This window comes from Alligator mississippiensis, chromosome 7, assembly GCF_030867095.1.
Source record: "Alligator mississippiensis isolate rAllMis1 chromosome 7, rAllMis1, whole genome shotgun sequence".
Classification (NCBI taxonomy): Eukaryota; Metazoa; Chordata; order Crocodylia; family Alligatoridae; genus Alligator; species Alligator mississippiensis.
Genome location: NC_081830.1, coordinates 83,323,831 through 83,344,296, shown reverse-complemented (window position 1 = coordinate 83,344,296; position 20,466 = coordinate 83,323,831). Strand labels below are relative to the sequence as shown.

Sequence of the window (20,466 nt, the reverse complement as noted above, 5' to 3'; positions counted from 1 at the left end):
CTGACCCCACGGCTCCCCTCCCCTCCCCTCTCCCGTCTTCCATTGTCTGCTCTATCGGGCAGGGCCCACGAGTCTTTGTACAGGTTCTTACAGCAGTCTGCACAGCGGGGCCCCAATCACGGCGGGGCCTCCTGAATGCCTTGGCGACCTCAACGTGAAATTGGATTTCTGAAGAAACAATTCATTCCAGTTGCAGGTGGCTTTATATAAAGGGTGAGGAAGAGGATGGGGAGAAGGGACAGGTGTGTGTGGGCTGTGGGGGGGGGTGGGGGGCTGGGGAAGGAAGAGTTGCTGTTTTGAATGAGGTTCACAGACCCAAATCTGCAGCCAACACGTTTGCATCTCTGATGGACTCCAAGAACCGTGGTCCCAGAACAGGCCTTACATCTCTGACCCAACGTGGCATTCACTCTGAGAGAAGAGCAAGCACCTGGGACAGGTGTGGGTCACAGAGCCCCCCGGGCACTAGTAAAGAATCAGTGCGCATTAACCAGACAACGTGTGTGGGCTTGGAGGCTTGAGTCACTTCGGGCACTCAGATGCTGACCACTAAAACCCAGACTGTCATTCAGGTCGGAAGTTCAAATCTCCAGGACAGAGCATGCATCTCTAGAAGCCTCTATAAAACTAGCCCAGTGCAGACGTACCCAAATCCTCTGCATGGAGGCTCATACCCCAGTAGAGAAAAAACAGATAAAGCCACCTAAGGCAGGTACTTACCTTGGCACTGGGTATCCTTACTGGCCGGCTCGTATCCAGCAGCGCACGTACAAGCCCCAACCGGTACCATCCACTCCCCATCTCCGTTACAGTACAGCTTCAGAGGCACGGACACTTCCACCGCATTGGGGATGCACGTCCCTGGAGCAATGACCAGGGACGTGGGCTCTGCCCCGGTTAAGGTCTCTGGAAAAATGGCAAAGCCCGCAATAGTGTTGGAGCATTTCTTATAGAAAGCCCGGACAGAGATGAGGGACATGCAGGCGCCCAGATCCTGGAAGGCCAGGTAAAACCCGTTCTTGGAGAGAGGCCCAAAACTGCGGACCTTGGTGTTCATGCGGCCGGACTCCAGCTTAGAAAAGCTCTCATCGGGGGCAATTGTATCCACTTTGATGTAGGGGTTCTCCATCCAGAAGGGGCTGGTGGCCGAAGCAGAGTCTGTATCCGACTCGTAATAGAAGAGGTTGAAGGTCTCTTTGCAGGAGCCCGGGATGTTGGGGATGCTGTTGCAGTCCCGCACAGTGAATTTCAGCTCCACGTAAACGCGTTGCACGTCCTGGCGCTGAATGAACTGAGTCCGGAGCCAGTTGTTCTGGTTGGCTTCCCGCACATTGCACACCTGGTAGGTCCGGATGGGGTTCATGGCCTCATCGTAACCGCTGACTTCTTCCCACTGCCACGGAGAGAGACGAGTGGGTTAGTAGCTGGGACAGCCAGTCGACAGGCTCCAAATCGCAGCCTTTGCTGGACTCTGACCCAGACACCACTGGGAACACGTACTGCAAGGTACTCCAGAGGACCCGAGAGTAGCTGAGCACTTCTCCAGAGCATGCACTCGTCCAAAATGAATGCAAGCAGTGCTCGTTAAAAGACACAGCCCTGTCAGTGCTGCAATATTAGCAGCCCCTCAGCAGCCTACCTCCCGCCATTTTGGAGACTTCTGATAGCCAGCTGCTGTCAGAAGCCCTGAACACAATAGGAGCTCCTCAGCTTCAGGGATGCTATTAGAAGCCTTGCAAAGGAGGAGAGACAGGCAGCATCAGGGCTGCGAGTTCCCAGCGACTGCATGGCTTCTGATGGCAGCTCTTTGACAGCCATTTTCACGGCACCATTTCTGTGCTGTTATTTGTAGGACAACAGCGTCGTAAAGCTAAGAGCGGGGCTGAAAAGTGCCATGCCCTTAGGTGGTTCACATGACCAATATGCAGGTACTGGATGTTTGTTAGGATGGAAGCAATAGGCAATGAACTGGGGCAGGAACGGTGTTACCTGGTTAAGTAAATTATGCACTTACCTGGTACATGTGTAGGTGGAGGACACTGCAATTAGCAACAAAGCTACAGCAGCACGCACCCACACTCCTGCCACCAGGAAGCCATGATAGCCTCTGCCTCCCCCTCCCTTGAATACATCCCTTTCCCCACCTTCCCTGAAAGCATGGCAGCTCTTCAGGCCTGGGCCTGAGTCTGCGTAGCATGAGAGCCAGACTCCAGTGGTCATGACCTAGGGGCAGGCTTGGAAAAGCCAGAGGCAATTCTACAAGGCAGAGGACGTGCAGCAGGAGAGAGTCCAAAAGATGCAGCTATAAGGCATGGTCCAAACCACAATGGACCAGAACTAGCTTCTCCCTTTGCCGTTCAGTGCCCGGAGCAAGGAAACAAGGCTTACCCCCGTCTCCGGATGAGCCGTCCACGCCAACTCGGATGTCACCCACTTAGTGTCCATCAGGGTTTCTGCAGGGAGAACAAGCATTGGGAGAGGAGGTCAGGGTGTGGGGAGGAAAAAGCTAGGTGGAAAATCTTTAAGAAAACATTGCCAGAAAAGTACTAACTTGGGGGCAGAGCAAGACAGACTAGAGATGCCTCCTGTCTGCTGTCCAGTGGAAGGGGAAGAGACGTCCCTATGGGACTTGTTCTGGGAGGAAGTGATGGTCACATATCTGCCATCTTCCTCCAGCAACCTCCACCCGGAGCCCAACTCAACAGGCATCCACCGCCCTCCCACGCAACCCCTCTCCCATCAGGGCCAGCCAGAGAAGGGAAGAGTCCCCTTCCCCCACATGCACGCTCCTCCTTTCTTGGCACGGGCACTTATTTACTGTGGCGCGGGTTGAAAGGGCCTGTTCCCATGATGGGGCGGTGCAGGCCGGGCAGGTTTATCCGGCAGGGGAGGGACGGCAAGCTGTTCTCCCCGAGCCGCCCCACATCACTCATTTTTACAAGAGGGGAGAAGAATTTGACCGTCTGGCCAACATTCCTGGAGCGGATTACAAGGCAAACCTCCCCGTCAGCATTCCCCGAAGAGCCCCAGCCCCAGCCTTGGGGGAGCGAGACGCCTGTCTGCGAGGCTGGAACGCCAGCCAGCTGGAGCTAATCGCAGGCAAGGCCGGGCCGCTCCCGCCCGGACCCGAGTGCGGCGCGGGGACGAAGTCACGGCTAGCAGCAAATTGCCTCTCTCCTCCTCGTCACCCCAAGGCTGACCCCCAACGACGTTTCCGGAGAGGGGGAGGAGGTGAGGGGGAGGAAGAGGCCTAGGGGCACGCGGCCCCCACCTGAAACAAGCAACACTGCTCGGCTCCGACCACCTGCACTCGCCTTCCTGAAGTGTTACAAGATCCACAGGCAGCTCCCCCCCGGGCCCCGGCTGCTGCGGCCTCCCCCGGGAGCGAGGGGGGGTTTGCTACAGGCCGCACAGCGGTTGCAGGAAAACCCCGCTGCACGGCCAGCACGCAGTCCCGAGCCGCGAAATGACCCCTGCCCCGCTAGGGAGGTTGCAGCCCCCCAAACCCTCCTCCCGAATACAGCTGCCCTGCCTTGCCGACCGCCCTCGCAGGCATTGCAGCAGTCGTGAACTTTGGGAGGGCCCGAACACGTGTCCTCGGAGCACAGGCGGACAACTCGCTTGTTCGCTAGGGAGAGGGTCGGGTGTCCCCGTGGCCCTCAAGCTCCCTTGGAGTCAGCCAGGCCTCTAACGTGCTTTCCAGGAGCCTTGGAAACCCAGTCCCATGGAGTCACCATCTTAGCTTGCTGAGTAATAAAGAGATGCCAGTCCCCGAAAACGTGGCAGCACCAAGGAGCAGAATCCCAGCCCTACTGCTCCCGTGGCACTTAGGGAGCCTTGGTGAACTGTTGTGGGCTGGGTCAGCACCCCCCACCGGCTTGCAACAGCTCCCCAAAACCCCCTAAGTGGTAGGCTACTAAATGGAGCAGGCAGGAGGGGTGTCTGTGGACACTGGCCCGGGACCCCCTGTGGGCAGGGCACACTCAGCTGGGTGGATGGGATGGGGCTGTAATCCCAGTCCCGGCCCCGGATGCTGCTCCCCATCCGTCCCACAGCTCCATCCCAACTGCGCAGGTGAGCATGCCCTGCCCATGGGGGTCCTGGGCAAGTTTCAATGGAGACCCTGCCCACCTGCTGTATCTGGCACCCCTGGCGGTGGGTGCAGGGTTGACGGGCTGGGTCTGGTGGCGGTAATACTGGCAGCAGCAGCCGGAAGGAGCCACCACCCATAGGGCTGCTGGGAAGCAGAGTCTGGCCCCCATGCCACCCCAGCTCTGCTGTGTATCCAGGGCGATGTGGAGGCAAGGCCAGGCAGACGTGCCACAGCCTAGGCTGCCCCCCCAGCACCTGGGCCAGCCAAGGCCAAGGGACCTGCCGCAGCCCAGATAAAATCCCTTGGCATGCTGGATCTGGCCTGCAGGCCATATTTTGCCTGCTCCTGGTCTAAATAACGGGGTAGGAGCCAGCCCTGCAGGGCGCTCGGCACCAGCCATGCTGCGCTGTTACAGAGGAGCCGTCAGTCCAAAACCCACCCAACCTCCTCCCTAGCAAGGTTATTTCCCAATCTCTGGCTGTGGGAGTTCTCCCGCATCATGGCTGGGGCACCAGGCTCCTGCTTGCTCCCACGCAGTCTCCAGCCATCCCATTTACTTCTTAGAGGAATGAAGCCAGCCATTCTCAACCCTGGCGCTGTGGGGTGCACACCACATCACCCCTGCTGGGTGTGCAAACACAGCTCGCAAGGTGAATCCAGTGCTTTCGAATAGGAATCCACCATGCTAAAAATATCCCAACCTGGTGCGGTCCTTTTGAGTCTTTGCAACTAAAAAAGCTGCCTATTATTTTTCTGTAGTCAAAAAACAAGTGAGAATGAAGAGCTGACATTTTCCATGGGGTGCCTCTGATCTATCCAGGGATGCCTTGAGTCTAAAAAGGCTGTAACCACTGCTGCACCCAGATACGCAGGACCCTGGGTTGCAATTAGGGTGAGGGCAAGCAGCACCCTCCCTGGAGTGTCTTCCATGGCCTCTTCAAGGCTCCCCCCAACTCAGCCTCTCCTGGCTGGGAGAGTCTTGGGTTGACGATGAGCAAAGGAAGGAAGGAAAAAGGGTGAATGGGGATTTGCTGAGGGGCAACTCCATTTACCAGCCACCTTCACGGATTTCCTCAACTGATTCCCTTACTTGGAGACCAGCGGGCAGAACTGCGGCAGGGTGCCCCTGGAAAGAGGGGGCCCATCTGGCCTGCATGCCAAGGGAGAACTCGACTCAACCTCCAAGCAGCCTCCCTTGCAGAGTCCTTGTAGGATGGTGAGCCACTCTCCCCATGCTGCGGTAGCCCCAGCCAAGGAGCTCTAGGATGATCTGGTGCCAGGATGCCAGGCACGGCCCAGAGCCCTCCTTGCTCAAGTCATCCAGGCTGAAATGGTCTTCTTCCAAGGGATTCTGCCATAGACAGGCAGAGGAGTCAGTGCAATCAGGAATCACTGTCAGGACAGCAGTGGGTTTCTTCTGGGCCACGCATCAGGCTCGTGGTCTTCTCTGGAGACGTCACTGCACAGACAGATTACACGACTGATGCTTCTACAGTCTTTGCACGTAGCTTGGCTTTGCAATGCGGCTTGTTCACTGGGGAGATGTTTTCCCCACTCTCCTCAGCCAAGTGAATGGCTGGAGGAACAGGCCGGGGGCTTCTCCTGCAGCAGGGTAAGACACTTGGTGGGACAGATGGATCCAGGCAAGTCATGGCCCCTGCCTTGGACGGCATGGAAGAAAGCGACTTTGCCCCATACCGGGGGGGAAAGGCAAATCTCTGTGTTTGGAGCTCAGGGCTATTTACAAAGCCTCTGAGCAAAGAGGCCCCATATCAGCCTGGGCCAAGAAGAGGGAGTGTTATATATCAGCTGGAGAGGCCCAGATACTAAATAAGGCTTTTCAAGCAAATGACCCCCTGCTCTTATATAGCCCTTTTCATCAGAGTGCCTCAGGCAACAGGCAGCTGATCGAGCCTACACGCCCGGTCCTTCCCAAAGGAGGTCGCCACCACCATGAGACAGATAGGGAAATGGAGGCACGGCGAGGAGACACGATTCTCTCCAGGTCACCCAGCAGGCCAGTGATCGGACCCACGTCACGGAGCATCAGTTAGTGCTCTAGCCACTACTCCACTCTACCCTTCAGCCAAGACTGGACCAACAGGGCGGGCAGCCGGACGGAGGGAGCAGGGACGCAGAGGTCTCAGAAACGGTGGGTTCTGCATTAGGTGGTAGGACGGAGGCCTCAATGCTAGGCCACAGGTATCCGAGTCCCTGGATCATGGCTCAGCCTGGCTCACTCTCCCAAGGGAGAAGGCACTGGAGGAGGCATGAGAGAGATTCAGGGACCAGAGGCCTCCAGTGGCACTTGAACCCAAGAGGACTATTGGCGCCGTCTCTAAAAGCCTGCCGAGTCCCGCTGGGCAGGCTGAGGATGAGGCTTAGCACCCATGACTTGAACAGGAAGTAAAAGTGCTGTTCTTAGCTCAGAGCAGGGAAGAGGGGCAAGACATGGTTTAGCATCCCAAGAGAGACACCGCTGCACTGTCCCCACTTCGCCCCAGGGAGAAGGGGAGCCTGCAGAGTCATGCAAACCTCGTTGCCTGCTAACATGATTTTAGCATGTCTGGATTCACCCATTTCCCTGCAGAACTCTGGACCGGCTTCCTAACCCGAATCTGAGCCGTCCATACCAGAGACAGCTCAGAGGGACAGAGCGCGGTCAGAGGGCACTGCCCACAGCACCCCAGATGACGCGGGGTGTCGTTAGCCACTTCTGCAAGCTCCGTTCCCAAAGGGAAGCCGTGAGTCAGGTCAGCGAGGAGCTGAGATGCAGGCCGGGAAAGGATATTGCCTCTGCCTGAGGCTGTGAGACAAGACAGCTTCCAGGAGACCCAGCAGGGATTCAGGACTGCAACAGCCATTTGCATTTTGTCTTTCTAGGAGCTCTTCCTTCAGCAAGGAGGCTCCTAGGAAGAAGAAACTGAGTTTCACTGGAAGCATGGATGTCTCTGGAGGAATGCATTTCATGATGGGATGCACACACACCCACCCCCTCTTGAGAGGACCGGGCCCTGACAAGCCAGCTGCCCAAACATGGGCATGCTTGTGTTCCTTGGTGCCCAAAATATGCAGCCACTCTTGCTCAGTGTCTCAGATTGACCCAAGTGGCTGCAGAAAAGCCACTTGCTCTGCACTGACAGCCACTGACATCTGCCACATCCACGTGCAAGGGGATCCTTGGGCACGGGCCAAACGGCGAGGTGGGAGCCTGGCACAGAGCACTGAGGCCGAGAGGGTGCCGAGCCCTCCCGGAGGGCTCACGGGGAGGGAATAAGAGCTCCAGCCATGACCATACAAAGCTTGTTTCAAAAGAAGCTCAGTTCTCTTGTGCCAGGAGGCTCATGACCTCTTTTGGCATGTAGGTATAATGGAGTGAAATCCAGGCCCTGCAAGGCGGGCTGGGCTTTCTGCAGTGGAGTTAGCTGAACTCATGCCCTTCCAGGGGCCTGGCCGGCAGTGAGAACGCATCTCCCAAATCTGCTCTTCCATCCAGTCTTTCCTGCCCAGAGCAGGGGGCTGGACCCGACGATCTCACGAGGTCCCTTCCAGCCCTAAACTTCTATGAATTTGTGAATCTCCTGGGCCTAGAGGTCCTGAAAGCAGCTCTACCCATGTGCTATAGCAATGACTCTCAAGCAGGGAGCCCAGGTGCCTTGCGGTCCTTCCAAGGGTCCCACACCGTGTGAGCACCCTTCGGCGTGCAAACAGGATTCACAAGATAAACCCAGAGATTTCAAACAGAGGTCTATAGAGGCCTTTCCAAGTTCTTTGCAACTGCTCTATTATTTTTCTGCAGCCAAAAAAAAGAAGGAGAATGAAAAGGGGCCACCTTGTCTGAGGGGTGCCGCGAGTCTACCCATGGGCGCTTCAAGTTGAAAAAGGGCGAGTGCCGCCCCGTGTGCTCCTGCTCAGTACAACCCCAAGGGCGAAGCTGGTGCCCGCTCATCAGCCCTTCAGGAAACGCCGTCCTTCTCGGAGGCATTGCAGCCCCAGCATGTGCCGATCCGTGACAGACACCTCGCTCTGACAGCATGCTCGCCGCCTGCATCCTGATTTACCAGGATCCTGCCCGAGACGCAGGCAGGCCACAGCACCAGCCCACCGAAAGAATAAGAATGAGAATGAGGGGAAATAACTCTGAGCTACGAGACGGAAGAAACAAAGAGAGGAGGAAGGGCAAAAGCGGAGGGAGCGGGGCCTGGTTCCCAGGCTCGCAGCCTGCCCAGGAAGGGGAGAGAGGAGCCAGGTGGGGTCACGAGCCTTTTGCAACCTCCTCTCCAACTCGGCTGTGCGTGAAGGTCGGGCACGCTGGCCTCCAGGGTGGCGGGTTTCAGAGGGCCAGGAGTCGCGGCGCTGGGGAGCGTGTGGCCTGCCCAGATCTGCAGACAACTCCCAGGAGGGGAGGACCTGGCCTGCCAAGCCGCAAGATTAGATGCCTTGAGCCTAAGGATCCAGAACTGAACACAGCTCCCCCCACGCCCGCACGCTTTGGGAGGGAGCGATCTGCTTTCTGGGAGCCGGCACCACGGGCCAAGTCCTGGCCCAATGTAATGGACACTCCCCCGGCGGCCAACCCACAGCCTAAAGATGAGCCGGCTGCAGACACGGAGGGTTGTGGGAGCAGCCCAGTACCACTGGTGCCGGTTACTGGGAAACTTTTTGTGGGCACGCGAGTATATGGCGGCAGCTTTGAAAGTCCTACACCTTCTTCTTGGCTTTGAACCTGGGAGCACCCAGCTTCCCCAACGTCCTGCCCAGGTCAAAATTCAGGTGCGAGCTGTGCCCTTCTCCGCGCAGGGAAAGCAGGGCTCAGTTTCCAGCGGCGAGCCCTGTAGCAGCATCTGTGGAAGGACGTCGTGGGGGCTATATGGAGCGAGCCCTTCCCCGAGCTGAGCTCCCCATGCAAGAACAGCCCTGCAGCCCATGCCACAGGACAGGCACCGGCAGAAGCAAGCGGGTCTCTTCAAGGAGGTGGCATCCGACCCACAGCGCCTTCTGGAGAGGAAGCTGTCCTCACCGTGGCGTTTGCTGGCAGGCAGCACCTTGCTCCGTGGTCCGCTCGCCCTCCCCAGAGAAAGAGGGAGGTCTCTGGAAGGGAACGGGAGATTCTCTGGGCTGACGACCGCTGCAGCTGGCTAACATCTGGCCGTGGCCTGGGTGGAGGTGCAGAGAAGCAGATGAGGCCACTCTCTGCGAGGGGCACTGCCACCAGATGGGGCGTCTCCTCCATGTTTTAATTCCCTCCTCAGCTTCCAGATAATTATAGCAGGAACGAGCGGCCTTGTGCACTCCCCATTCAGGCACCTATTGGTACAATTAATCCCAGCACTGCTCTAAACGGCGACACAAAAGGCCTTTGGAGTGAGGCCCTTTATCAGCGAACAAAGAGCGGCCTGTGGGAGAGAACCTGAGATTGCACTTTTCCCGCTGACACGCATTTTGCGCACACAAAAGCAAAGCCACACAAAGTGCTGTGCGCCGGGTCAGACGCTGCAGGGAGACCCCGCCACGCACTTCCCAGACCGCGGGGCCCACCCACTCCCAGATTCCCACCGCCGCCTGCCAGGGGAATCCTCCCACCTCCGACCCCGGCTGACACGGGAGCCGTCGCGCTACCCCACGCCAGCGCCCTTCTCACCGAGGGGGCAGGCCAGGGAGGTGCCCGCTCCCCAGCTGCCCTTGCCTCCCACGTCGGCCGAGATACCATCGCGCAGGGAAACATCCGCGTCCCCCAGAGACTCGGTGCCTGGCATCGCCCACCAACACCCTCTTACGAACCACATGCTGCCCACTCCCCTTCCTCGCTCCGGCACCCTTCCCCATGACGACCCCTCCACTCACCCACCTGCCTATGTCATCCCCAGGCTTTGAGATGCTCTCCTGGCCTCACTCCCCGGTGCTGAGAATTTCCCCAAAAACCTTCCCCGTGGCAAGCACCGGGCTTTTAGGAACAGGGACTGCAGTCCGATCCTTAGCAGTCACAGCCGCTTCCCACCCTGGGGCGCAACGACAAGGAGCGGCACCCAAAACACCAAGAACGCCCGATGACGTGCCACGGGAAGATTTTGCACGGGAGATGCGGATGGAGCGGGCTGGGGGGACACGGAGATGTGGCGGGGGCAGCTTGGCATGGGTCCCCCGCACCCACCCCAGCCGGCAAGTCTGGAATTGGCTCCGGGAGGGGCTGCGGACACGGAGGCAGGAGAAGGGGGTGCCCCACTCTCCTCCGTCCCTGCGCCCCCCCAAAAGCCCGGCCTGTCAGAGCACAGCGACTCCAGGCTGGGGAGAGGTTGCAACCCCCAGCCCAGCCCAGTCCAGCCCAGCCCAGCCCAGGACAAGACTCGCAGCTGGATTTCAAAGGCCTCAAACATTCGCTCGCCGCCTTTGATCTCGACAGATGCTGTGCGGCAGCTCCCTCTGCAGGAGCTGGGGATGGCTGCACCTGCGGACCGTGCGGGAGCCAGGACCACTGCCCTGCACCAGCACCCTGGACCCCCCCCCCCACCCTCGGGCACCTGACCTCAGACCCCCAGCCCCAGCCAGGGGAACCCCGGGGAAACCCACCCAGTGCTGGGTCCTTCCTTTAGCTGTGAGCGTCTTCTCTTTCTGAACCAGACCAGCTTTGCTGACGGCTGGCCCCGCCACTCCCCTCCACATGCACACGCTCTCCCTCCGTGTCTTGCTTCTTCATCTGCATTTCCGTCCAGCCGATTCCATCCCCTCCCCCTGAGGCAGAGCAGAGCAACGTGGCTCCATCTCCTCCTCCTCGCTGCAGCAGCCAGGCAGGGCCTCAACTCAAGGACATGGTGCCATCAAGCCTGGCCTGCGCCTGCCCCGACTAACCCCCTTGCACAGGTCCTGCAGCCGGGAAGTAGGAGGCAAAGCCAGCACAAGCTTGGGGGGTGGTCCCGGCAGTACTTTGGCCTCCTTGCTCAAGGAGGGATGCCGGGGAAGAGGCCAACTGCTTGGCCCTGCTTGCTACCTGCCCTGGGCCCTGCCTGGGGGAGAAGCTATTGGGTGCAGCATTCATGCCTGGGATGGGGCAGGGAGGAAGGGAAGCATCAGACCCTCCTGCCGTAGATGCATTGACTCTTCTGCCGGGAAACGGGGGTTGTGACAACTGTCCCCAGCTGGGACCATCCCCAGAGCCCGCAGGATGTGTCAGCCTGGCTCAGCACTTCCATACCCATGTCCTGCCTCTGGCCAAGGCCTGGACCTGCCCTACTTGAAGTTAAATGAACCTAATAACAGGTTCGTTATTGCCACATTATAGCAGGGCCCAGAGGGCCCCATTGTACAAACACAATTACAGGGCAGTCCCTGCCCCATAGAGCTTACTGCCGGATGAGACAGGACCATGAGCAGGGGAAGGAAGCACCTCCTTTTATAGACAGGGAGCTGAAGTGAAAGGACTTGCCCAAGGTCACACAGTGAGGCTGTGGCAGGGCCAGGAAACAGCTGGAGATCTCCCAGCTCCCAAGCTGGTGTCCTAACCGCAAAGCCAAGGTTTCCTCACTTTAGGGGAAGGTGCACTGCAACCCTCACTCCCTGCTTGGGGGTACAAACTACATTTGAGAGAGGATGGTGGAGGTCCAGAGACTGCTCAGCCAGCTATTGCATCTCCCCCGCCCCAGGCGATGCACCCCACTGCTCCTGACTTCATCCGCCCCCAGCCAGACCCCCCCTCGCCTCGTGGAGCTGCAAACTGAATTCCCAGATAAGATCTCTGTCTCCAAAAGCTGGCTCATGCCCAAAGGAAAGGAGGCCAGAAGGAGCTGGTCGGGACTGGCGCGCCACCTTCACGCCCGGGTCCCTCTCCCCCGCGCTCTTTGAGCGGCTGAAGGGGAGCTCCAGCCAGGTTCTTGCCAAGAGCAGTTCTCTGACGGCAATGAGACAGACGTAGGCATGTGACCTCAGACAGATGCCAAAAACCCAGCTGGAAGAGCAGCTGAAGTGCCAGCACTGAGGACTCGGGGAGGGGCCAGCGGGCTCCCAGTCGGGCATTGTTCGGGGGAGCCACCCCAGCCCCAAACTGGTCACCACCACAGGGCGGTCTCCCACTGACACTCTGCACCACCCCATCACCACGGGGGAGCTGCCCCCAACCTCCTGCCACCTCGCATCATTGCATCGGCCTGCCCACGCCAGTCACTTGTCCTGTTCAAGGCTGCGCAGGGCACTAGAGCTACTCCTCGCACCACGGGACATGGTGGGCACTAACACGCCTTCCCAGCCTGTTCGTGCCCGGCAGAGCTGCCCAGAGCCCAGGCTCCAAGCCTCAGGCAAGGCTAAGAGGGGTCTTGCTGGGCAACGCATCACATATTTTTCCCCGAGGGTGCTACGGATCCGACACTATGGGGCCCTTTGCTAGCACACGTGGAAGCAACTCGTGTTCCTCTGCTGCAGGCCCAGAGTGCCCTTGAAAGGGAGCTGTTGGAGCCAGCTGTGCTTTCACCCAGCGCCGACGGCTGGTTCAGAGCGGTGCCAGGCCGCCGTGCCCGGGCTCTGTTGGAAGGAGGCAGTCAGAGCCAGCTGCTCAAAGCCCACCTCCACGGTGCTGTTCCTCTTCAGGCTCGGGCCATTTGGGGCTCACAAAGCACTTCGTACACCCAAGTTGACAAAGCAGCCCCACACAAATGCAGATGCTGCATTACAGTCATGCCAGCCCGGCCCTGTCCTGCCACTCGCCTGCCCCGGGCCCCTTGAACATGCCCAAACGAGCAACACGGCCACACCAGACAACCTGGCCGCTGACTTCTTTGCAACAGGATCTCCATGCCCGTCTCCCTCACACTTCCAAGCTGCCGTCCCCAGCAAGCCTCCAGTCCCATATTGCAGAAGCCTCCTTGCCCTTCCATAAAGGCTTTCCCACCTCACCAGTTCCCTTCTGCCTGTTCCTACAGGCAGCCCGTATTCTCAGAGAATGGGACCCAGTAACCCAGTGCTGCTTGGACCGGCGAAGCCAGATGGGAAGGCAGGAAGAGAGGAACAGCATCTTATAAATCACTGCAAAAACTGTGCAGCCAGGCCCCCTCCCCTGCCCCAGAAATAACTCATCCGATCGGGTGACAGCAGACCCGTTCAAGCTGCGAATACCATTAACTGGGACGGAGGCAGCAAACCGCTCCACAAACCCGTCTTCGTCCCCAGATTTTATGGTAAAAATAAAATGACTCCTAACAATGAGCCAGGTTTGCCCCGTGTCCCCCAGAGCTGTCCATCACTGCAGCAAGGCTGCGAGTGCCACCCCCACGGAGCCCCGGGTTGAAACCAGAGGGGGAAGTCGGCTTATGTTGCTTGCCTGACTATGGGATCCCTGCAGGGGAAGAGGCCTTGGGGTGTGTGCCCACGTCTCTGGCTTGGACCCGATTCAGAGCCACCCAACACGCTGCCGAAGGGCACGAGGCGGGCAGCTGATGGACTCTCTGGCTCTGCTCCTGGAGGTGACTGGCATCTCCAGGCTGCATTTAGAGATGCCTCCCAAACTCAGCATGCGGGCTATTCCTCTGGAAACCTTCCAGGAAGCATAGGGGAGGAAAAATCCCCAAAAGTTACTTATCGCATGTTCGAAGCCGCTCGCCCCACAGACACCGCGGCTCTGCGAGGCCGCACTCAGCTGCCAAGCTGTGTCCCATCCAGTCCGCGCGGAGGGAGCCTCTGCCAAAACGTCCCTCCCCGCTCCTGCCTGGGGCAGTTACCCGAGTCTCCGCGCTGCGCTCTGCTCACTTCCTCCAGCTCTCAAGCACCGAGCCCATCTGGAACTGTTTAAACCCAAATATCACCTCCCCCCCGCCCCATTCCAGACCCCCCCCCACCCCAAAGTCAGATTCTTCCAAAGTTAAAACAAGCACAGAGTCAGGAGGGGGTGCCAGGCCTGGCTGACTCTCGCCTTCATTTCAGTTTAATTTCTGGGGAACTAGAATAAATCTGTCCTTGGCAATCGTTCAACCTCGGCACATTTTTCTCATTAATAAAAAAAAAGGAAAAAAAAATGAAAAAAAAGAGAGCAGGCCTTAGGTTGCGAGCCGTTGGTGCGTGCGTGCAGGACGGCCCCCTCCCCGCCATAATCCCCAAAGTGGGCTCTCGCTCATGCCTCAGCTCTTGCTGGGCAATTGCATGAATTAGTGAAGTGACAAGCGGGACAGACCGGAGAAGCGGGCAAGGCCTGGCCCCCCCACCCTTTATGCCACATGTGCCCGCGGCTCCCCCGAAGGGAACTTAAGCAAGGCCCCACCTTCCTCCCAGAGAAACTGGTGGGAGCAAATGCTGCAGCAGCTGCTGGCACCGCACGAGAGGGATGTCCTCGCCGGCAGGCTGCGGGGTGAGGTCGTGCACAGCCGCTGTTCCCGGCTCCAGGGCGGCGGGGAAGTGGCTTCCCTACTCCATCTGGGCGCAGGAAGAGCTGGCGGTGGGGAGGGAAGAGCCTAGACTCCTTTAGACCTTTGATTTCCATTCATATGGAAGCAGCTCAGCAGGGCCCGATCCCGGCCCAATGCTTATTGCTTCCTGCATGAAGGGAAGTCCAGGGGCTGCTGGCACTGCTGCGGAAGGGGGTGGGAAACAGGTGTGCATCAGCTGCTTCGAGGACACAGAGCCCACATGCCCAAGAACATGCATGCAAACATCTCCGTTGACGGGCATGGGACAGCACATGGGGGGGCTGTCAAATTCCTGCCCTTCCCCCTTGCAGGCAGCCCCAGGGGACCAGCTCCACAAACCTGGCACAGTGCGGTGCCAGCGCCAACTGCCCTGGTGGCACTTGGCATTCATTTGAAAGCACCCCGTAGCCAAACTGCTGCCCCCACACTATTGCCCCACCAGCCAGCCTCCCCTTCCCCTGGCTTGCTCCATCCTCTGCATTCAAGCAGTAGGACACCTGACCTTGAAGGCAAGCAGGGACAGGAGAGCTCAAGGGTGGGCCGAGCCACAAGATGAGTGGCTGCAGGTACAACTGTTCAGATGTGCTTTGCTTCCAACAGCCTCTGGAGGGAGAAGACAGAGCTTGGTGGGAACGTCCCATAGAAAGGGTAGTCCACGAGCCCCGGCTGCAGCGCCATAGCCCGCTCTCGGCAGCTGCGCTGCTGGTATCTTCACGGTAGGGCCGAGGTTGCCACCTGTCCAGTTTTCACCCGGACAATCCAGGAATCTGGATCTTTGGCCAGAATCCAATGAGACTTGGACGCCCGATGTCCAGGAACGGGACTGGGAAGACAAGGTGGCAATTCTCGGGGCACAAATTCATAGGCTACAAGGAGTTTCCAAAAGAGGCTCGACCCAGGTCCCACCTCCCCCCGTGGCCGGTAGCACGCACACAAAGTCATGCTATTTCCAGACTGGTCCACGAATGGCTCCAGCAAAAGGTGGCCGAAACGTTAGGCAGCTTGGCTTGCTTACAAAATGGCTCCCGATTCCCATCATGGCGAAGCAGCTTCTGTCAGTCATGTTCCCGGCGGGCCGAGGAATGCCATCTGAGTTCGCTCGCGGCCAGGCTGAGCTTGCCTCCCCGCACACCTGGCCAGCGTGTGCAAATTTTGGGGGGACATTCCCGTTGGGCCGGGGCTGTCGCGATACTCCCGCCGAGCAACACGGGCGCGGAGCCCCCGACAAGCCAACGCTCTTCTTGCCGCCGGCCCCCACCAGAGGTAGGAGGCAGGTCGCGACTGAAGCATGGGAGTCTGGGCTGTTTTCCACCCATTGCAACTCCCCAAAGACGTGGATCTCCCCAAAACGTGGCAGCCCCATGACCGGCCTCGGCTCGGGAAAGGGGAATCCTCCTCCCCGCAAAACAGCGGCTTCTCCAGGCCCAACCCGGGCGCGAGGGGCACCAGAGCCCTACAGCACGTGGGCAGGAAAGAGGATGAATTCAAAGCTGAGAAGGGATTTTCTGTTCCATTGACACTGGTTTTTCAGCAGCGGGCAGAGCGCGAGTCCTATAGCATCTGCATGCACTGCACCCCTACCGCTCGGCCTCCCAGACACAGCCCACGGTGGAAGGGAATGGAGGGACGCCTTCTTCCCCGGCTAAGATCGCTGGTTGAAAACCAAGCTGAAGGGGAAACAAAGGGCAAGGGGAGTCTCCCAAGAGCCCAGGTAAATGAGCCACCCAGGAGAGAGAGAGGAGAGACAACTCCTAAGACCGGGGCCGTCTTGGAGACAACCAGGCGACTCCAATTTCCAAACTCAGGCTCAGAGCTTTTGGGGGAAATCCTGAGTTTGGGAAGAACGGGCCTAGCACGTTGGGGCTGGGCTCCCCTCGGTTGCACTCAGGCTCGCACACCCTTCCCCCAGCGCTCGGCACCAAGGAGGAGTCCCTTAATCCCGACAAACCAGTTTGACTCAGCACAACAGGCACAGCTACAATTTTCAACAACACACGAGCCTGTGATTCAGATTCCTCCGGCCGTTTAATTAAATGCCGAGCTCCCATTTTTCTAGCAGAGGCAGCAGCAGCCACTTCTCAGGGCCCAAAAATGCAACCGACTGGTTTCCTCAAATTTCTGGTGAGATCAGTCATCAAAACAAAGCCAGGAGTTTGGGGACGTTCCTTGAAACCGGAGGCCACCATTCGTGTCATGTGAGAGACGCACACGTACTGACCCGGAGTTTCAGGCCCTGGGGCGGATGGGTGTTTTGTGCTCCCAACCCACGGGCTGAACTGCATTAGGCAAAAAAAATTTCATAAAATAATAAAAACCCAGCGAACAATGGAAGCACCAAAATTGCCGGCATGCAGCCGGCCCCTGAAATCTCAGTGCATGCGGCGCGCTCTCCCCTCTCGCTAACTGTGGTCTGCCGGACACAAAGGAAAACCCCTCTTCGCCCCGGCTCAGGAAACACGGACAAGAGGCAGCTTTCAGGAGCAAGGGCCGGGAGATTGAGAGAGTCCGGGCAGCACCACAAAGCCCTACACGACAGGCCCTCGACCCCGGCCCTACCCCGAAGCATCAATAAAACAGCGGGGCTAACATCCATGAATCACACCGTGGAGAAACCAGCCGTTTCAGCGAAAAGCAATTCAACAAAAAGCACATCTCCCTGCCAAGAAAATACCCAACCGTTTCTAGAAACAGGGCTGGGGTGGGGTGGGGAGAGAGCCAGGTCTGAATCGAACAGGGGTGCCTTGGTACGAGAACAGCCACGGCGTCGTGTTTATGGTCAACCTGAAGAGCAGCGAGGCACAACCAAAGAGGACTTGTTCCCCTCCCTTGTGCCCGCTGGGGAACGAACTCTTCACAACTTCATCTTCGTTGTGTCACTCTCCACCCCCCAAAAACAGTCAGCAAAAATCCCCAAGAGTCTGCCCGTCTTATCAGCAAGTTCAGGGGTGCATATGTAGGAAGGTGCGGGGCTTTCTCTGGGATTTCTGCAGGAAGACTCATACCCTTGACCCCAACCTCTCTCCTAGCTGGAAACGAGATTCTCCCCGACACCTTGGCTTGCGTGCGGCGACGTGGAGGCTTCCCACAGACCACCACGACCCCCCCCCCCAGAGAGGTCCAAGCGCCCCCTTTTGCAAGGCACTAACGATCTGGGGTCACTGCCTGCTCCTGCCAACTCGGAGCCTGGCACGGTCAGGCGAGCAGCTCTGTGCTGCCTCCGCACCCACGCAGGCCCCCCGAGGCTGACAGCTGGAAGTCACCGCTGAAACCGAACCCGGCGAGAGCAAACAGGAGAAATTTAGCCCATCTCGTCAGGCCGGGTCCCATGCTTGGGTGTGCAGAGCTGGGCTTTGCATGGAAGACAGAAGAGACGCTGCCCAGCCCAGAGGCTCCGGTGCCAGCGGCTGGGCGGGGAGCTGGCTCCAGGGGCCAGAGCCAGGCCTCCCTCTGCCATGCTTGTGTGCACCCTGTGCCGAGAGCTGGCTCCCTTGTAGCCGGTTCCCAGCCACAGGGGCCTCAGCTCCCGACCACAGCGGGGCAAACCCGTCTCCTCCTTGCATTCAAATACTTGGCCAGAGAAAGCTGCTGCTGTTGCTTCTGGACAGAGCATTCCTTCTCCGGCAGGCTGAGGCACTGCTGAACCGGAGAAGAAAACCACATTGTAACTTCAAACAAGCCCAGCGCCCTTGCAGGATCTGGAGAGAAACCATTTTCTCCCGAGCAGCACAAAGCGCTCACTGAGCTCGCTGCTGAGCCCGGCTTCCCCCATCCCCACAGTGCCCCCAAAAGAAGCCAGACTCCAAGCCATCAGCCCGGAGGACGGATCCAGAGGGTGGAAGGGGGAGCCAGAGTTGCACGATAGCACAGGCAGGAGAACTGCAGAGCCCCCAGGCCAACATTCACCCCACACCAAAGGTGGGGAGGCCGCAGGGAGCTGCAAATCCCCAGCACGAGGGGAGAGGAGGAGGTGGCGGCCGCGGTTTGGAGGACGTGCACGCAGATTTACTGCCGGGCTGGATTTACGACAAGCATTAAAATATCTGAACTAACGCGCACCCTGGATTTACAGCGACTGCTCCGACGCCCCGGTCTGTGCCAGGGAACCGCTGCGCGAGGGGCTGGAAACGCCAGACGCAGCACCGCGCCGCCCCGAGACGGGGTCAGCCATCTCGGCTCGCGGGGAGGCCGAAACGGCTCGCGGCCTGGCCAGTCGGCCGTGCCGCCTCCCGAGCCACTCGCAGGTCCGGCCCGAACAAAAGCATGGACAACGTGGGCACGAAGCGGCCAGCCCTCCGCCGTCCTCGCGCTCGCCAAGGCCTGGTCAACAGCTGGACCGTGACCTCCCCCGGAGGAGCATTCGGCCCTCTGACCCCTCCGCACGCTCAGGAAGCTGGGGAAACCCTGCGACTCCCAAGTGAACGCTGTTTATTTTCCCCGTCCTGCTCTTCGCTCCGGCCGGCCCGGGTTAAGCAGCCAGCTCCCCAGCAACGAGGCCCCCCGCGCAGCGTGTTGTCTGGCCGGGGATTCAACAGGAGACGGAGGCCACCGCAGGACGCCTCGCCCCGAAGCGTTACAGCCGGCCGAGAGGCACACCGCTTCACGGCAGCGCGAGCCAGGAGGACGCCGACGCCAAAAGCGGCTTCGGGCACATGCCTGCAACGCGGACACCCCCGGACACGCAGCCCCCCGCCAACAAGTCCCCTGCGGCCCCGCACCTGGACTCCAAAACTACTTCTGTGCACCTAATTATTAACAGGACCGGTGTCGCGCCTGCCCGGAGGCTTGTGGCGGGCCCAGAAAACACGGTCCCTGCCCACAACTTCGCTGCTGGCGCGGCGTCTCTCCGGGGGACGCGAGCGTCGGGGAGTTCGCGGGCGGCCGAGCGCTCCCGGGGCGTCATTGTTTCCTTCCTTCCATGTGCAAGCATCGCTGTTCAAACACCGCCTGCGCCCGAGCGCGGGGGGACGAGGCCGGGAGACTTCTCCCCTGAAGCCGCAGGCGGGCGCCAGGGGATTTACGGAGGAGAGAGGGGGCAGGGGGCGAACCCAGGCGTGACATGACAAGAAACCCCTCCGGGGCAAAGCCGGCGGCCTGAAGACACGTCCCCGACACCACCCGGGGCCCCAATCCAGCGTGTGCAGTGGGGGTCGTTCTCCTCCCCTGCCCCTGCCCCAGCCCTGCCCGCCCCGCCCCGCCCCGCGCCGAGCGGGGAAGGAGCGCCGGTCTCTCCAAGTCCCGAGACAAAAGCGGCTTTTTTGGGATTTTTCGGCAAGAGGAGCTGCAGCAAACTTCTCCCGGGCCCCGTCCCACCGGGGGGAGCAGGGGCAGCTGGGCCAGGGGAGGGAGAGGCGCAGCCCGTTCACTCTGGACCCTACCGACGGCGCGGCCCCGGCCCCGGCCCGCACCCACCTTCCAGCGCCCGGCAGGCGCCGACCAGCAGCAGTAGCAGCACCGGGCGCGCTGCGGCCATGGCGGCCCGTCCGTGCGCTGCGGCTCCGCGCTCCCGTCCCCGCCGCTGGCGCTGCCGCTCTGGGCGCTCCGGCGCGGCCGCCGCGGCTCAGCTCCGGGGGGCGGGGCCCGCGGCCGGCCCGGCCCCGCCCCCGGCAACCGGCACGGCGCGACACGCCCCTAGCAACGCCGAGCGCGCGGCTCACTGGGCGCCCGCCGCCCGGCCCCTCCCGGCGGGGCGGGGCTTCGGGGGAGGGGCGGGGGCCCGGCCGAGGAAGGCGGGGACTCGCGGGCCAATGGGGAGGCCAGGCCACGCCCCCCGCCGAGGCCACGCCCCCTGAGGCTGCGAGGAGCCGAGCGGGTAGAGCGCCCCCCCCAGCGGCCGGCCGCGGCACTGGGGCTTAAAGGGGCCGCGGCGGCGGGGGGTGGAAGCATCGTGAGGGGGGGGCCCTGCCTGTCTCCCCCCCCCTCCTGGCATGGTTCCTGCCTCCCCATATTTCCTGCCTGCCCCCCCCCCGGGATGGCCCCCCCCAGCATGGTTCC

The 20,466-nt window shown here is 60.1% G+C and overlaps 1 protein-coding gene across 2 annotated transcripts in view; it reads right to left on the bottom strand.

Annotated features, from left to right (window-relative positions):
- Window positions 1-20,008, bottom strand: part of EPHB3 (EPH receptor B3) — a 42,981-nt gene extending 22,973 nt beyond the window's left edge. For both annotated transcript variants that reach the window (XM_014611012.3, XM_006260770.4), the window contains exons 1-3: window positions 19,885-20,008; window positions 2,389-2,453; window positions 721-1,393 (exon numbers count right to left, since the gene is read on the bottom strand). In XM_014611012.3, coding sequence (XP_014466498.1) covers window positions 721-1,393; window positions 2,389-2,453; window positions 19,885-19,945 — 799 coding nt within the window. In that variant the 5' untranslated portion in view covers window positions 19,946-20,008. The remainder of the gene's footprint in view (window positions 1-720; window positions 1,394-2,388; window positions 2,454-19,884) is intronic.
- Between the last annotated feature and the right edge of the window lie 458 nt (window positions 20,009-20,466).